General features: G+C 40.0%; 2 protein-coding genes across 2 annotated transcripts in view; one reads left to right on the forward strand and one right to left on the reverse strand.

The window, feature by feature from the left end:
- The window catches only part of AIDA (axin interactor, dorsalization associated), a 31,838-nt gene extending 31,295 nt beyond the window's left edge, over window positions 1-543 (reverse strand). The window contains exons 1-2 of the mRNA XM_009275756.1: window positions 371-543; window positions 104-250 (exon numbers count right to left, since the gene is read on the reverse strand). Coding sequence (XP_009274031.1) covers window positions 104-250; window positions 371-543 — 320 coding nt within the window. The remainder of the gene's footprint in view (window positions 1-103; window positions 251-370) is intronic.
- On the forward strand, window positions 411-17,348 carry BROX (BRO1 domain and CAAX motif containing). The gene is made up of 13 exons (XM_009275751.1): window positions 411-625; window positions 1,209-1,339; window positions 2,134-2,240; window positions 4,028-4,124; window positions 5,444-5,539; window positions 6,189-6,261; window positions 6,624-6,729; window positions 7,279-7,368; window positions 8,173-8,258; window positions 9,585-9,666; window positions 10,737-10,887; window positions 12,332-12,491; window positions 12,988-17,348. Exons 1-13 carry the CDS (start codon window positions 593-595, stop codon window positions 13,072-13,074), a joined length of 1,299 nt encoding a protein of 432 aa, XP_009274026.1. The 5' UTR covers window positions 411-592; the 3' UTR covers window positions 13,075-17,348.
- Window positions 17,349-17,987: the final 639 nt, after the last annotated feature.

Consider the following 17,987-nt stretch of genomic DNA (forward strand, 5'->3'; position numbering starts at 1 on the left):
GGGTGCGGGGGGCGGTAAAGGCGGCTTGCACACGGAAGAGCTCTCGTTAGGTGCCTGTCAAACTGCCCCCTGCCTCGGGTGCGACTGAGCCGTGTGACGGCACCTCTCCTCTGTGCAGACGCGCTGCTGCGCAGGTGGGTGAAGGTGTCGTGACAGGTGCTGACATGACAGACGAGCCACCTGCTCGGTCAGGAAGCCCCGGACGGTGGCAGGGGGTCGCTGCTTGGCAGATCTCCTTTCTTCAGCAAAGCTGCAAAGCGTTTTACAGTGATGAACGTAAGAGATTCAAAAAAGGATCGTAAGGTGATGGAGGTCTTGGAGGGTCTCTACTCCGACGTCCTGCTCAGAGCAGGGCCGGCTCTGAGGTCACGCCAGGTGGCGCAGGGCTTTATCCCGTGAGGTCTTGAAAGCCTTTGAGGATGGAGACCGCATGCGCTCTTTGGGCAGCTCGTTCCTCAGTTTGACTGTCCTCACGGTGAAGAAGTTTCTCCTTGTGTCCAGTACAGACCTCCCTTGTTTCAGCGTGTGCCCACTGTGTTTCATCCTCCCACCACGCACCCCTGTTGAAAGCTTGTAAAAACGTCTCCTTGGAATGCTTATGTTACATGTGTTCTCTGAAATTGAGGTAAAAGAGAAAAGACGGTCTGTTTTAGCTGTACTCTGCCAAATTTCCAGGTCTGTTGCATGTATGTAAATATATCCATGTTTTCAGCAAGCCTTACTGTGTAATCGCAGTTTCATCTGTGTCAGTGGGGCCGCAAGAAAAGCTACTAATAGATTGACCAGACACAATATAATGACATCAGTGAATTGAGATATACCTGTAAATGACATGGGAATTATTCAGCCTTATGCAGCAGGTAACAACTGTGTTTTTTCGAATAAGAAAGTATACAGTAATATAGAACAAAGAAGGTTATAGCTTTTTGTTCTGCTTAAAACAGTTGCCTCAGAAAAAATATGTATTTCAACAGGGTGAAATTCTCAAACCAAGCATGTGGGTGATGAAGACAAGGTGTATGAAAACTTAGTGTTTCAAATGGGAAAAAAAACCTTAATGTCTTCTGTGTAATTATATACAACTTTGCTCATTAATGTCTTTCCTAATTGTTTACATTTGGAATATATTTTTGAGAGCTGAGGAGCATGACGTGTAACACCTCCGTTGTACCTGTTCCTACAGCTATTTGTTTCTTTCCACACCTTAGATTTGGCATAATCAACACCACAGGAAGAAAATGACCCACTGGTTTCATCGCAACCCTTTGAAGGCTACAGCTCCCGTTTCATTCAATTTTTATGGGGTAGCTAGCACTCCAGCTGCAACGAAGGTTTGCAAGTAAGCGTACTTCCGATTAAATTCACTCTGTCTCTCACAGTTTGGAGGACATCCTTAAAAGTAACGGTTACTCTTCAATTTTTGTTCTGAAGATGACTAGAAACGTGTAGGCTGGGAGACAATAAGACACCGATAACACTGAACATTTAGTGACAAAGAATGAATTATCCAGTTTTCAAGTCTCTGAGTGTATAGCAAGGCCTATTATAATAATGCAGAGGCAAAAGACTAAACATTTCATTGTCTTTCTGATGGCTGTGCATTCTTCTGCAAAAGATTACTTAAAGTAATTTCCATAAGCGAATAAGGCACGAGTGTTCTATTGTAGATAGGAATATAATGAAAAGAGATCTCAGCTTATTCTGCAGATCTATTCTTATCTCTTCATATGCTCATCCTGTCCTAATGTTGAAGAATGTTCCTGCTTGTTATTTCTCTGCCCTCCCCCTACACCCGACCTCTTGGTAGATAAAGGCATAGTTATTTTAGTTTGTGTTAGAACAATAGATTGATAATGAGTACTGATTATCCATTGCTGTCTGTCCAAAATGGATTGTACTTTAAACTAAAGAGTCAGTCGTATGTATCCAAATGAGAAAGAAAGATTATTCTGTATTTATTGGCATCTTCCTCATAAAGTACCTTTCCTTGCCTTCAGATAGCTAAATCGAATGCTTAGGTTCACTTTCTTAGCCAAAAGGGTGGTGGTATACATGGGTGGGTACTTTCTTAATAGTACGTTTTTGGGTAGAATTTCTTAAGGGTTTGTTTTTTTTTTTCCCCCCTTCATACAGTGATTTGAGGTTATCCCGAACACGGCTATTGGAGCTGTTTACAGACTCGAGCTGTAATCCAGAAATTATGAAGAATGCAACTGACTTGTACTTCTCACTCTTGCAAGGTAGGAACATCTATTAGCAATACTGCTAATACATCAAGACCTATGTAATTTGAGTTTTAATGGCACTTCTCAGAATGTGTATTGTGCTAATCTTCTGTAAAGAAGCTTTGCACTTCTCAGGAAGGAGAATATCTTCATAGAATCATAGAATCATAGAATCATTGAGGTTGGAAAAGACCTCTAAGATCGAGTCCAACCATTGACCCAACACCACCACCCACTAAACCATGTCCCTAAGCGCCTCATCTACGCGTCTTTTAAATACCTCCAGGGATGGGGACTCCACCACTTCCCTGGGCAGCCTGTTCCAATGTTTCACCACTCTTTCAGTAAAGAAATTTTTCCTCACATCCAATCTAAACCTCCCCTGGCACAACTTGAGGAACTTCCTGGGTTCTCTGCTTGATACCAGTCATGGGTGCTCGCCAGGCCCTTTCTACAAGTTTCAGTGTCCTTTGTGACCCTGCCAGTACTAAGTGTTGGCAATCCTGTCCTTTTGCTTTTAACCTCATTCTGCTTCCTGCTGGAGGAGAAAATGTTTCTTTGTCTCTTAGATTGTGGTGATTTGCTCCCTAAGTATGTAAATTGAGTCTATTAATTAGTTGATAGGAGTCGCTCTTCGGTGTAAACTTCTGGTTTGTCTAATGCCAGATAACAGACTGGTTGCAAGTTTACACTTCTGCTGCTGCTTGTCTTAGGTGTATATGTAAGTGCTCATTAGCATAGTATCTACATTTTCAGTAGATGGTCACCTATGATGACGCGTTCCCTTGAAACCTTCCTTCTGCAAGTATTCCGATAACTCTTTCTTAGCAGTCAAGTGCTCAGACAAGTTTCTTAGGACTGAGTTTTCAGGAATCAGCTGATTCATGGAAACTGTGATCTTTCAGTCTACGGGAAGTGAAGTGGTCTAAGTTGGTGTAGTTCCCTCAGTCCCTGGGAGGGTGTAAGCTAATGGGACATTCTAGATAAAGGTAAGATAACAGTCCATGTGGCTGCAGATAAGATCTGGAGAGTTTCTTCAGGGAAGCATCACGCTTGGTCACTAAAATCTGCATGTGAAAGGAACAAGTATTTTCTGTCTTTCAAAACATGTGACAGCACCTAGAGCTATAGCCACAATAGCTGCTGTTGCAAGTCTTGAGTTCTTGAAGTCTGTAAGACCTGATCAGACCGAGGCCCGTCTTACTCCTCCCTAAAAAATTCCTTGGGCCTGCATATGGTAGCATTTGAACATCCCATAGCATGAGCTTCATCCCACTGACTGCTGCTTTCTGGCCTGCTGGACATAAAGAACCAAGTTCCTGTAGCCCTGGAGACAAAAGAGATGATGACTAGGTGAGTCCATTCTTACAAGCCCTTTTCCCTCTCCCTGTTGACCAGGCAGCTTTTCCTGGAATTTCCCAATTGCCACTATGGTGGCAGGGACAGTCATTCACTCACCTCGAGCAGCCCCAGCTGTCCCATACCTGGGTCAGTCCAACTCCCAACTAGTCGCCATACAGGACATGCAGATATCTGCAAGTTTTTCCTTGAGCAGTCAAGACTCACAGGGTTGAATTGGTAACCTGCTGGGCAAGGAGTTTCTTGTAGTAGTCAGTTTGGTTTTCTCCACGTCTTGTTCTCAAGATACTGAGGAATAAAAGCCTCGGGAAGTAACACAGGTTTTCGAGTGGTACAGCAAGATACGTTCCTTTATCTATACCCATATTCTCATTGATCCCTATTCCTTCATTACCTGTTTCTTACTTTGAGATTGCCTATTGGTACGTTTTTTTATTCTATAGGTTTTATCCTTTCACTGCATGACTCTTCCCAAGAATGCAAGTTGAGATACATTCAGAATTTCAAGTGGACAGACACTTTACAAGGACAAGTTCCAAGGTATGTATGCTTTTATGATTACAGGGTATGGAGCTTTTTTCTTCTGGTCTGTTATGTATATGCACATGTGCCAGCGCAGGTGTGAAGGAAAACTTAAAAGTGTAGCAAAATGTTGAACATAAAGCAGTTTCCAAAAACTTGTTGCTTTGCGGTTTTGATAATTGCCGTACTGTATTAGGTGTTCTGAAGCATGTGCTGCCTTTACGTAAGGGCGTGATAACGCATGATAATGGTAGAAGGATCCATTGCATCTTAGTTGATCTACAAACTATATCTACCGTTGGCTAGAGCAGTACAAAGAACAACTTTGAGAGTATTGGTGAATTGTACATGATAACATAGATTACTGCAGTTCAAAAGTTTTTCATTTAGCACTATTGGCTGACCGGTATCTTCTGACTTTTTTGAAGTACAAATGATTTTGCTCTTGTCCTCTGAAGCTCCTAGTGCATGTACTCCTGGTACAAACAAACAAAGCTTCTGTTTTAAGTAGGAATATAGATCTGTAACCTTCTGGATTATTCGGTCGTCTCTTGCTGTTGTAGGTAATTGTGTTGTATAACCATGCTTACAAATTTGTCAAGCTTTATCTAGAAGAAGTGCTCGACTTCCTCAAAGCATTTATTCCCCTTGAAAGACAATCTGTTGATTAGGACTCTCTTCTGATGATTTTCTCATGGTCATACACACTTGTTCTTGTGCCAACATTATTCTTCCCACTCCCACACCTTTCTTTTTAAAGATTACTACTTCCTAAGCTATACTGAGCTTGTGATTGCAAGTTCAGTCTTTTCAAAGACCATGTTTTTAGCTTCTGAAATTTCCTGCTATTTGCACATGCCGTTTGACTGCAGTTACATAAATACTTGGAATAACATTCACTTGAGGGAGATGTAATACACTCTGACTTATTAACTTAGCAGCTACAACTTTAAAGTAGACATTCCAGAGCAAGGCTTTCCACAAAATGTGCAATTTAAAAAAAAAAAAAAGATGGAAAAATGTCAGCCACACCCAAAGCTAAACAAATCTCAAGTTACTGTTTTAAAATAAAAGTTCCCAAATGGGAAGGGTAGGCATCTGAATGTGGGAAATTGTAATTATGAGCTCTTAAAGGGAGTAAGTAAAAATTGAAGTCTCTTTTAGGCAGTTCAGCAAGTAGGAGGTTCTGAATTGGAAATTGTTGACTTCTTAAATGAAAAATATTTTATGGAGAGAAATGTCGACTTATGCTCTGTGAACTATTAGCAGAGAGCGCTTGTCAGAACAAACCGGAAAGCATTAAATTGTTTGGGGGGGTTTTGTCTGTCTGTCTTTAGTGCCCAGCAGGATGCAGTGTTTGAACTGGTTTCCATGGGATTTAATGTAGCTCTGTGGTACACAAAATATGCATCAAGACTCGCTGGAAAAGAAGAGTAAGTGTTTTTCTTTTCCTAGTAATTCCATTGCAGTAATATTCCACCAAAAAATTTAGCAGGTTCTGAGTTTTGACTGCTGTAGTGCATGTCCAGCTGAGATAGTAGGAGTTCAAGGAGGCAGTTTGCCTTCATTCATGTGTTGTGATGTCCGAGTGCACTTCAATACCTTCTTGCATCTGTGAACAAAGTGTACTAGTACCATGTGATTGTGGTATAGAGAAAGTGTCCGCTGTGAATAAACCCTTCATCAGCCCTGCTCTAAATGTCCAGGTACAAAATTGAGATTCTCAAAGTCACAGTGCTGCTGACTTTTAGCCCTACAGATTTCTAAAGCTTTAGCTTTTAACACTGAGGCTACCTTTTATTTGAGAGTTATTACAAAGTCTTACATTTCTTTTTTCAAGTGAGTTCTATTTGATTATTTAATGATTGCTCACTGTAAGAAACTTCTTTACCATGAGGGTAGCACAGCAGTGGGACAGGTTACTTAGAAAGTTAGTGGACTCTCCATTCTTGAAGGATTCAAGATTCATCTAGACAAAACCATAACTGACCTGATCTACTGCTCCAAAGCAGGAGGTGGGACTAAATGACACCTAGAGGTCCCTTCTAACTAAAATTTCATTGGTTCATTCTATATTCTTAGTATAACAGAAGATGAAGCAAAAGACGTTCACAGAAGCCTGAAGATAGCAGCTGGGATTTTTAAACACTTGAAGGTAGAAAAAACTGTCTTTGCTGTCCGTTCTTTAAGTTGTCTCCAAGTACTTGACCTTTTGTCTTAGAAAAGCCTTTGCTTTTCTGATGAGGTTACAGAATAGACAAATACCTGAGACTATCTGAATGATACAGGAAAAAGAAGGGTATTAATATGTTGTGCTACCACTCGATCCCTGCTACTCTTTCCCAATGGCAGTGGAAGACTTATCAGTCTGTTTGCCCAGTAGCACATGCAGCAATGCAGCTAGCCGTCTTGGGACCTTCACTCAGTGTCCCATCCGCTTAGGAACAGGGGACTTGCTTTGCGTTGGCAGCAGTGGTATTAAGCCTAAACTAACTCTGAGACTTGCTTTGTACTTAGGAAAGTCATATTCCAAAATTGATTACACCTGTAGAAAAGGGAAGAGATTTAGAGGCTCGACTTATAGACTCCTACATCATACAGTGCCAAGCTGAAGCTCAAGAAGGTATCTTCAAATATACATGTTTGTTGGGGTGGGAAATGACAGTCTTCGTGGGTTTCCTTGATGTCTCGTGAAGTCTGCTTGGCAGCAATGCTAGTTTTTGATTCTGAAGTACTGTGGCTTAGTGGGGCGGGTTGCTTTTAAAGAAACTTAAGTTACAATTATAGGAGAAAAATGCCAAAAATCAGTCTGATATTACAAATTTAACCACTTCGGAAGAACTTGTATGTGACATTCCTCCCCTCTTCTTTTTTTCTTTCATGCAGTCTCTTCACCACCATGCTTGCCTACCATAAATTCCCAGTTCCTTTACTTTAAAATATTTGCAGCTTCTGTTTACTAGCTAGTCTTCAGACTAACCTTCCTTCAGCTTTTCTATTAATTTGGAATCAGTCTGTCCAAGAAACGATCTGTCTTTATTCTGCAGTTTGCTTGACCGCACAATACTTGTTTTCTGCTCATGCAGGGGTTTTAAAATGCTAAATGTCTCTGCTGATTTGATGTGACATTTTCAATTAAAATTAAATGCTGCGGTGTGGAATTTTTTTTCAGTGACAATTGCTCGGGCTATCGAGCTGAAACACAATCCAGGGCTAATAGCTGCCCTTGCTTATGAAACAGCTAACTTCTACCAAAAAGCTGGTAAGTGTCTTGTATCCTTAGTGACCTGGTTTATTCTTGCCAGCAGACGTACTTCACCCACCCATCAATTGCAATATTAACACTGTTTCTCAGTGGATATGCTTTGTGTATTTAGCTTCTATTTAGCGCATGTAAGGCTTCAGTTATCACTGTAACAGATATATTTTGATAAGGCTTTTTGGTTTTGTAGGAATCTTTTTCTGTAGCTAATGGTAGGAAATGTTAGAGAGGGGAGACAGAAGACAGAGTAATGTCTTGAGAATATGTAATAGCAGCAAACAAATGGCTTGATGTAAATGGAGTGTGTTTCAACTGCCTTTGGACAGCAGATTATGACGCAGACCGTAAAGTGTGTAGCGGGTTAATTATGTACATCTTTCCAGATGAGTAAGCCGACCTGTGGGCTTGCTGAGGCAAGTGGGAAAAGTGCAAAAATACGGGAGTCAATATAAGAGATGGAATATTGTAACATGCGTAGGCTTTCATAGGTCACTACTTGAAATTAAACTAGGAACAAGCTTTGAAATGCTGCCTAAAAATACTTAGGAAAATTAGCCTTCCAAACTTAGTGGACAGCAGTTTCAGGGATCCTAGGGACAACTGCATGATAGCTCAGTAGACTGCATATTTTTCTTTCTTCTCATAGTTTCTCTGTGCCTTTGCAGGAGTAATTTATGTCACTTGTTTCTGGCTGCTTTATAGTTGAGATCTACTGCTAAGTTTAAGAATTCTGGTCTTTGAGTATGTGTGGAATTTTTCTTTTTGGAAATGTCTTAAAGAATAACTTTACATATGTGTTCACAGATCAAACATTATCCAGTTTGGATCCAGCCTATGCAGGTAAATGGAGGAAGTACTTAAACTTGAAGACCTGTTTCTATATGGCCTATGTAAGTACTTCGGTTGACATCAGTCACAGTTTTTAATGTTGTCTAAGGGCTGGATAGGGAATGGGGGCTAAGTATTGCCTTGACCTTCTTTCCATGCTGTGAAGAGAGACTGTGCAGTGTCAGTAGCATTTGAAGTGTTTTTATTGAGCCAAGTGAAATTACTGCGGTGTGGAATTTATTGTGATCACGTATCATTAAGTGAAGCAATTCAGGTTGAGCATAATACTTGTCTTCCATTATCTGCATCACAGTCTCATTCTAAGCATAATTCAGAGCTGATCATCTTTTTGAAGGCCCTGAATGAAACTGCATCAAGTAATGTTAGGTACCATTCCAAGTGCTGTCCCTTTTTGCGTGACTGATCTCTTAGCAAGTGCAGTGGCACTCTTGGGATCATCAGCTGCTCAATTTGCTGTTTATGTCTTGTAGCCTGCCACGGCCTGTAATCTGGCTCTTTCATACTGTAAAAAAGGCCCAAACTAAGCAGTTAACACCATTGTCGTTCTCTTACGTTAAAACTGTAGCTAAAAGCTGCTTGCCTTACTAGCAAGTTTGAGAGGTGAGGGAGGGTCAGAGCTGTGGTACTTTTTCTTTTTTTTAATTTGCGTAATATGGGCAATGGTAGATTTAGGTAACACTTGCTATACTGTGAGAACAGACATTAAAGGAAGGTATGCAAGGTAGGCGTTAGTTCATGGGATTGTTCCTTTACCTATGGTATTTAGTATTTAAACTCAGCAACTCCAGATAATAGAAAAGAGGCCATTCAGTTCTCACTGGAATACGGTACTATCTTCAAACATAAGTGTGAAGGAATGGGACTTTTTGGGGTGGAAAAGTTATTTGGACTATGGCAAAATATCTCAAGCAGCCGAACACCTCATCTTTTCTGGATTCAGTGATGTTTGTTGCAGATTTGGGTTTTGAGTGTTCAGGTAGTTTTAGTTTTTAGAGTCTTTGCTTTGTAAACTTGACTGGGGTTCATCCTCATTCTGTGATGGGGCTTAATGCTGTATATTGATACAGTGAGAGAGAGAGAGGTTTGAACTAGACTATATACTAGTGCTTTTGGTAAAACAGCCTTCATGGAGCTCAAAGTTACTCTTGGCTAGACTTGAGACAGCTTGCTTCACACCTACCTCACGGTGTTCGTGTTGAACTGCATTGTTCAGTGAATGCTGCTTTAACTTGCATTCCCAAATTGTCAGCTATCTGCAGGGAATGGCAGCTTCAAAGAGATGCAACTCTGAGGTAAGGAAGAGCAGAAGTGAATTGGTGCAGGAAGTGCCCAGTGATGTTGGTAATGGTTTTGTCCTCTCCCATTAGGCATACTGTTACCATGGTCAGACTTTACTGGCAAGTGATAAATGTGGGGAAGCAATCAGATCTCTGCAGGAATCAGAAAAATGTAAGTGTGATTGAGACTGGATTACCGGGTCTGATGATGAGATGCCTGTTTTATTTTGCTGTATCATGTTTATTTGGTCTCCCATAAACTTAAGATTTTATCTGTCACCTGGTGAAAATCAGCACACTTTTGAATAGAGACAGTATATTCTTTTTTTGTCTTAAGCAAAGACTGTGTTTCATAACAGTGCTGCAGAAAATTTCATCTTCACTTCTCAGCCTGTTAAAGACTGGCTTTGAACTGCCCGCAATACAGTGTAAAAATCAACCGTCTGGTCATCACGTTTTCTGGTCTGGATGTTAAGTTACTGCAGCCTTTTCTGCTTTGGAGGTTGCTCTGTCTTACATTAAATAGTACATCTAGACCATGTTTGTTTGTTTGCTTGTTTGTTTGTTTTTAAACAGGTTTCAGTAACTTACTTCATTTCTATTCATTTGAAAGGTACATTAAGGGAAGTTTGCAGTAGTTCAGCGTCTTCTGCCCATCCTTATCTCTTCAAAGCTATTGCTACCCCAATGGCCTGTACTGCATAACTTTACCACAATATATAAAAAATGCTCAAATCATCAAATCGGAAACTTTTAATACTAATTTTAAAAATAAATAAAAAGAATTTATTAAGAACAAACTAAGTTGGATTACTTGCAGTAAAACAAATACTGTGTTTTTTAGTGTGCCTGCTGTTCAGAGAATAGTGCTTCTTTTCCCACTCCATATTAAGCGTTGTTTATTTTTGGGCATCAGCTCTGTGTGGACACCTTCATATCCACACTTTTTCCCTACCGTGTGGCACAGTTCTTAGGCTTACTGTTGCATTTTGCCCCACACATAAGAATGCTTTCCTGCATCTTCCCTACCCAAAAAGCTATCTTTTTTTTTTTTCTGTTCCTAGTCACTTTTGTAGTAAATCTTGGCTGGAAGTGCTGCCTTTGAGCTAGTTTATTTTTGTTTCTAAGAAGCAAGAAGCCTGAATGGATTCTGGTATCTCCTAAAACTGAAGCGCTGTAGATCAGAACCATGATTTAATAGACCCATGTAAATGATTTTTATTACGTTTCTTTCTTGCGAAGTTTTTGCCAAGGCTGAAGCATTGTGCAAAGAATATGGAGAAACCAAAGGGCCCGGGACTACTGCCAAACCTTCTGGACATCTCTTCTTTAGGAAATTAGGCAGTTTGGTTAAGAACACACTAGAAAAATGTCAGAGAGAGAATGGATTCATGTAAGTAATTCGTGGTTGGTACAGTATTCTATATGAACTGTTAATACCTCATTTGCTTTTATTTTCAGATGGGATGGTAAATTTTACTCTCCAGTTCTTATATTCCTTTCAGCCATGGCATGTAACTTACAGAATTGCAAATTTCTCTTTAATTTTCTCATAGCAGATTTGCTATGGGTGTGTGCTATCACCCTCTCCGTTTTCTATGCCAGTTCGGCAGGGTAGGTTGGACTGACATGCTGGAGTGGTTAAGTAGTTTTCTTCCTTCATTCCTCAGCCACTTTGTTCCTTTTCCTTCTGCACAAGAGGAAGTCCTGCAGAGGTTGCTGTGTTGCTCTAATGCCCTCTTCCCAGCTGCGGGGATCTAGTAGGCAGAAGAGGACAGAGGGGAAATGGAGAAGACTGGGAGGTGATTCTGCTTTGCTAGCAGGGAAGTCAAAGCACAGTCATGCCTTCAGTGAAGAATATGCTTAGGGTGCTAGGAGCTTTACCAGTCTAAGTATAATTAACATTGTCAATAGGGCTTTCTGTTAGTTAATGCCCCTTCCAAAAAGAGTTTGGAAGCAGTTTAAAATAGCAAGATTAGCTTGGCTTTAGAATTCTTTTGCTCATTTCTTTCTCCCCTCCCCTCCTTTTATGATTTAGTATTCCATAATAGGTTCGTTATTTCCTTTTTTATGACATTTAAAGACCTGCATAATAGGGGAATTGACTAAACAAAAAGGATTGTCAAGTACATCAAGCTGAACTGCAAATAGGAAAAGAAATTCTCTACTCTGCTTTGGTTCCAATAACCCTTGTCATAGCTTACAACAACAGCATACAGGAGATTTCAACAAATCCATGTCCCTCTAGAAACAAACTTTGAAAGAGAAACCAGATAACCAGTGACTGTTTTGGGAGATGTGCCTGCCTCAGAGCTTTGCTGCAGCGCAGGAAGTAAGGTAGCGTGTGTCAGTATTTGTCAGTTTTCAGCTCTTGTTGGTTTGCCGAGGGTAGATTTATACCCTTGTTCAGTCTTTGTGTTGTAGCAAGTCTTTGTGGGTGTTGCAGTGTCGTTGCTGTTATGCACTGTGGCACATTAAGACTGATTTAGGAAAAGAACTGTCCTCTTCATCTTTCTGGGGAAGTATTTTAAATCCTCATTTGTATTTTGAAGGCCCTTTTGGACAAAAGGTGCTCTTCTCATTGAAGCACTGGGAATAATGGTTATCAAGTAGGGAAAAACCCACCTAGCTATTAGGGGATGAATACCGAGAAGGAATTGCTTTTTTTCTTGGGAATCTTGCTGACAGAATGCATGTTGGACGGTGCCTTAATGAAATGGAAGAGAGCAGCAATGACTGCCACTGTAAAAACCCAGGTTGTTTTTCTTTAGAACTGCAAACGAGACTTGCGGAGATAGTGCGTTGTGTTTGAAATATATTGCTGTATTCTGTTACAGCTATTTTCAGAAGGTGCCAGCAGAGGCTCCCCAGCTGGAACTGAAAGCAAACTATGGCTTAGTAGAGCCTGTTCCTTTTGAATTTCCTGCCTTGAACGCACACTGGACTCCTGAAACGCTTGCGGCATTTGATCTCACCAAGAGGCCAAAGGATGACACTGTAAGATAATCTTATGTACTGTTCTTTCCTGTTAGCTTTATTCTGTGTATAATACAGAGTTGCTGTTTTGCTCTTCCGTAATGCTCCCCAGCTCAGTGTGGGACGTAGACACAAGGCTACCACCTGAGCTCACATTTCTGCTGTGCAAGGAAGCAAGTCAGTCAACCTCTCTGCCACGCTGTCAGCATCTGGAAATTAGGAGTCATTTTTTTCTAAGTCCTGAATAGGAGGAAGTTCTTTAATGTGTATAAGATGCTGAAATGTTACAGGAGTGAATGCTATAGAAAGATTCTTTTTTAGAAAAGGATTCATTTAAGGATGCTGAAATAGAGAATATTTGGCTTTCCCCCCTTGCTTGAGGCTCGCTCAAAGCCTTCAGCCTTGAAAAGAGAGGGGACTGTTAGGTTAGAATATGTAAAGTTAGCCACGCATAAATACTGTGCAGACACAGTGGTTTGTACTTGTGGTATTTAATTTTTTTTCTTCTTGTTCGCAGGCTAAACCAAAACCAGATGAAGAAGTAAAACCTCTGAAGGAACCAGATATAAAGCCTCAAAAAGACAGTGGATGCCAGATTTCTTAAGTGCCACAAGTGCTTTGAATTCACTTTAAAACTGTATTAGTTGGACTCTGGGGCTTTAGTTCTGATCTCCCTTTTTCTGATTCTTCTTTTTTAATTTAGAAGACTAATTTAATTTACTTTTGTTAGTGTGCATCTATCTTGCTTGAGAATGTGGTGGATTTCTAGGAGTTTATTTATATCTGACTTATTTTTGGTTTTAGTGGGATATCATAGAATGAGTGGGCTTAAATGTTCCTATTGTGCCTCTAGAGAGTTTCTTTTTGTGGGTTTAGTTTCTATCCACAAATAGCAAAGGAAGTATCGTGATTGTAACACTTGAGGATTTTTCCATTAAATTATATGCTATATAATGTCAAATTCTGCAAACAAAAGTTTGCATGAACACTTATATTTATTCAGGTTTTGTCATTCAGGCTTAACACCCTGTCACGTTCCGATTCACTTAATTGTAGTGAGCGACAAAAATCTGGGTTTGGTTTGTAACACCCCGATGTTATTTCACAGGACTTTCACAGAGCTTGGAAAACCTTAAGTTCTGCATAACTGGAGCACAATTTATATTCTTCTGAAACAATTAGTCTCTGTTCTTTCCTTTCCTAGATCAGGTTTCTTGTATCAGAATTTGTAGTAAGGTACTTTAGCTTGTCTATCCTTAAATTAAAATCCTTTAATATCAAAGTGTATGTGAAAGTGATGCAGCGAGTAATATGAAAGCGCTTAAAAGTAATGCATCACAGTGTCATTCATTCAAGTTTTTGAATCTTGAAAGATTTGGTAAGTTTGAAAGCTGCAGACAGTTAAAATCTCCTGGCGCTAGAAAAGCTCCATTTGAATTTGTGAAGCTGTCGTGCATCAGGTAATGGAATGGTAACTAAGATGCTGTGTTTCCATCTGGGTAGTGTCTATTAGAAGCTGTTAGGAGAACAGGGGGGAAAGATGAGCTGGAGAGCTGATGGCACAACTGGGAAACCCAAGCTCTAGATTTCCTTTATGCCATATGTAAACAGTGCTGTTCCTCAGCTTTTGCAGTATTGCACTGAAATCAGCTCCTTATGAGAGAACTTGCCAAAAGCCAAGCCCAGTCAAAACTGAGAAGGAAAGTATTTTGTAGAACTTGCTTCTTCCATTTCTGCCTACTGTGGAAAATGTGATAACATTCTTCAGTGCTGAGCACTCCAAAACACCCGTGTCAACAAAAACATAGCTTTCTGATTTGCTGCAAATGCAAAAGAATATGATGCATGTGTTGAAGTGAGGGCCTTGCAATCTCTGGGTACCAGTTGCTGCACTTCACTTTACCTGAGAAAGAAACGGAACGGCCTGAAAATGTTCCCGTTTCAACAAAACACGATGGCATATGCACTTATGATGTATACTGTAAACAGATTTCCTCACTTTGTACTGTTTGGATCGGTTCATCTTCCACTGTGGTGTATTCAGTGCTTCTGTTTGAAATCTTTCATGGGACTTAGAGTAACTTAGCTTAGAGGGCAGGTGTGTAGCTCCTTGAAGACCTGTGGAACAAAAGCTGTTGAGGAGGTTAATAGGAAACTCGAGACTCTTCCTGAGATACTGGACCAAACTACAGAATTCATTGCTGCAAAAGGCAAAGAGGATCTTAATGTTGGCTGTCGTGGGTGTATCAAATGCAGAACTCACTGTTTCCAGTGATGGATTTTTCTTTCAGCCAGTTCTGCGCACAAAAAAAAGTGTAATATCAGCTGAATTGCTTTGGAAGAAGTTTCTGTTCTGCAAGGGCTTAGGTGGGAAGAGGATAATAAGTATCAAGAAGAATTTATATCTAAAATTGGTCCATTTCTTCTGATGCTGCACAGGGGCCTGGGGTATGTTTTACGAAGAGTTACTCAGATCTGTTCATAACTCGATCAGCTAACTTTTTAGACTTCTTGCATTATTAAAAGACCAGCTTAGGTTTTGCCAGAATGGAGCATGGAGCTACGTTGCCTATGCAGATTTTAATTCTCCTAAAAACTTATTACAGCGGTAGCTATCTACATTTGCTTAGCTTGCTCCCTTTAAGGATCAAGATGCAGTTAACTCAGTTTCATAATCATGATTTTTCAGTTATTCATTGTTTTTCAGATGCCTGTGTGTGTTAGTACGTACATGTCTCAACCTAATTAATTTTCTTTCTAGATTCCATTTTCCCTCCTCCCCTCATTTTCCCTTCCATCTGCTGCACACTGTGGCACAGACTTGCCCTTGTTTACTAATGCATGTGTAGGTGCTGGGACTCATTTCCAATGAGGCTTTTGCCCATGGGTGTATTTCAGTATATGAATATCTTAAAATACAATGAACAGATCACGACTAAATCATTCCCAAACAACTTCTTAAGAAAGATGATTTTATGGACTTGCAATTCTTAACTCTTTGATGCTTTCTCAAACCAAGTTCACTATAAATAGTTTGGGGCATAACTAAGTGGATTATGTCAGATTATGGCATTACTTAAGCCTAGCTGTGTAACCTCTTATGCCATAGCTGTTTCAGTAAATATGATGTAGTAGTTTAAAAATAGACTAATGGAACAAACTAATTCACTTAACGTGTTGCTTTTCAAGACAAACTTTGTTTACTCGTAGTTAAAATCCTATGGCAAACATTGGATAGTTTTGCCCAAAAATAAGAAACTGGAGACGGTTTAGTTTGCGAAGTATAGAGAGCTGTGAGTCAACGAGCAGTTTTCTCTTTGGTTTTGTTGGGTAGTAGACAGAATTATTGTAAATAATATGTAGACTAACTGTCCAATATGCTTAAGAATATGGGTGAATTGACTGGGAGTTTCAGTTAATCTGGAAACCTAGCAGCCACGTTCCTTCTATTATGATTTCCTTTAGTAATTTCTAAGAATGAGGTATTTTGAATGGTGACTTTTTAATACTCTAATGCTGCAAGAGCCTGTTTTTGTGGCCTCTCTCTGGTTTTAGAGTCTCTCATGGCCAAACCTGCAAATCTTGTTGGTGTAAATAGTCTGTAAAAATTTGTGCCCAGTCTGAACTAGGATGAAACTGCAGCAAAATAAAATACAGAGTGCTGGGCCCTCTATTTTGTGCTTTTAAAAATGCAGTGATTGTCTTTAATCTACTATAAAACAAACCACTAAGCTCTTTGTAAGATTTCTGTTTAAATACCTTCCTCCATGTATTTAAATACACTTCCTCCATGTTTCGTGTTCCTGGGTTTACAGTAGTTAATCTCCATCCATGTGACACTCCTAGAATGGAGGGACTAAATTTGGCCCTTGGATGCTGATGTCTGCCTCCCACTGGATTCGGTAGAGGAGTTTTGCCTGTCAGCCTAAGGATGATGTTTGGTCACTTAAATGTTCAGCATGAATATGTGGTGCACCTGTAATGATGGTATTGGTTCACAGTATAAGCAAGAAAACAGATCCCTGTATCTGTGTAGAATATAGCCAACTTTGCACTTTAGAAATTTCTGATCTTGCCATTTCGGTACAATACAATATGGTTGTAAATATTCCTTCCTGTCATTTTAATTTTGTTGCACTGATTTCAGTACTGTGCTATTGATAAGATTTTTATGGGAAACATTGCTAAAATGTATTTTTAATTGTCTGTGTATAAAATAAACTCATGAAGCATATCTCTACCTTTAGTATTGGGGGAACATGAGAGCAGGCAGTAATTCATCTGCTTTCCATGTCAATTCAGAGAAATGAAAAGTTTCTGCCTGTTGGCTGTGGGATGATACGTTTTGTCCCATCCCTGCGCCTAGTATCTAAACTGAAGTTTCAGCATTAACTTAAATACTGGTTTGTTGGGTTTTTTCTTCCTTTTTTTCCCCCTAACTGGCCCAGTTGAGTGAGGAATAAAGCACAGCGAGTATGACTGGCATGGAAAAGCCCCTGTAGTGGGTACCTGTCTCCAGATTCTGAGTGCAGCATAATGGCCTTTCCACAACAACCATTGGATTTGCTCAGATCTTTCCCCGCTGGTGATGCTCTCAAATTCAACAAATGTCACATGGTAACTGAGGGGGCCCTTGATCAGCTTTTTTGTGTAGGCCTACCTCCTTTGGTGTTGGTGCCTTCATGGATTACAACCTTCTTGAAGCCATCCTGTACTCTGAATAATCAAACTTCAGTGGAATCAGCTCTGATGAGACCAACCGAGCAGCCTTATTTTGTGAAGACAGTCACCATGCAATCTTAAGCTTCATAGTTTGAAAATTTGTATATAACCACGAGTGTCTGAATACCATTTAAAATAAACAATCTTAATGTATCAGGTTTTGTTTGATCATTTAAAATTTTAAGTATAGTAGCAAGAAAAAGACTCTATCTTGAATGTTACTTTCTCCAATTTAATGCAAATGTAATAATTACAAAGAATACTTTATCCTTGCAGTATGCCAAAGGAGGACTTAAATGAGCAAGATGGTTATGTGAATCAGGTGCATGTGGAAGTAGTAGCTACCATGAAGCACTTCACGTCATGGGGCAGGAAGAGAGGAGGTGGAATTTCCAAACTTATGTTAAAAAAGAAAGTAATTAGGTATGATTTCGTATGCCTGTATAAAATCCTAGTGCTTGCAAAGGTCTGTGACTTGTAGGATGTTCTATATACTATGTGAAGGGGTTATTTGGGAAGTGCAGATTGCTGGCCACTTCTCTACGTTGCCAGCAGGTGGCAAGTAGATTTGTAGGAAACATGGTTTTTCATTTTCAGAGGCATGCTTTGGCTCTTTCAATTTTTAGTGTAAATACACACTAATGCCTTTTAGCAGTCTGCTTTTCATGCCTACTTCTAAGCGATGGGGAAAACTCCCTAGATTTCTATGCTTTATTGCTTTCCTTATTTTCCTGCACACTTGAGTAAGAAGTGAAATAACCACCAATGATGCTTATGGCTAACATCATTGGGATA

This window comes from Aptenodytes forsteri, unplaced genomic scaffold (genome assembly GCF_000699145.1).
Source record: "Aptenodytes forsteri isolate BGI_AS27 unplaced genomic scaffold, ASM69914v1 Scaffold177, whole genome shotgun sequence".
NCBI classification, from domain to species: Eukaryota; Metazoa; Chordata; class Aves; order Sphenisciformes; family Spheniscidae; genus Aptenodytes; species Aptenodytes forsteri.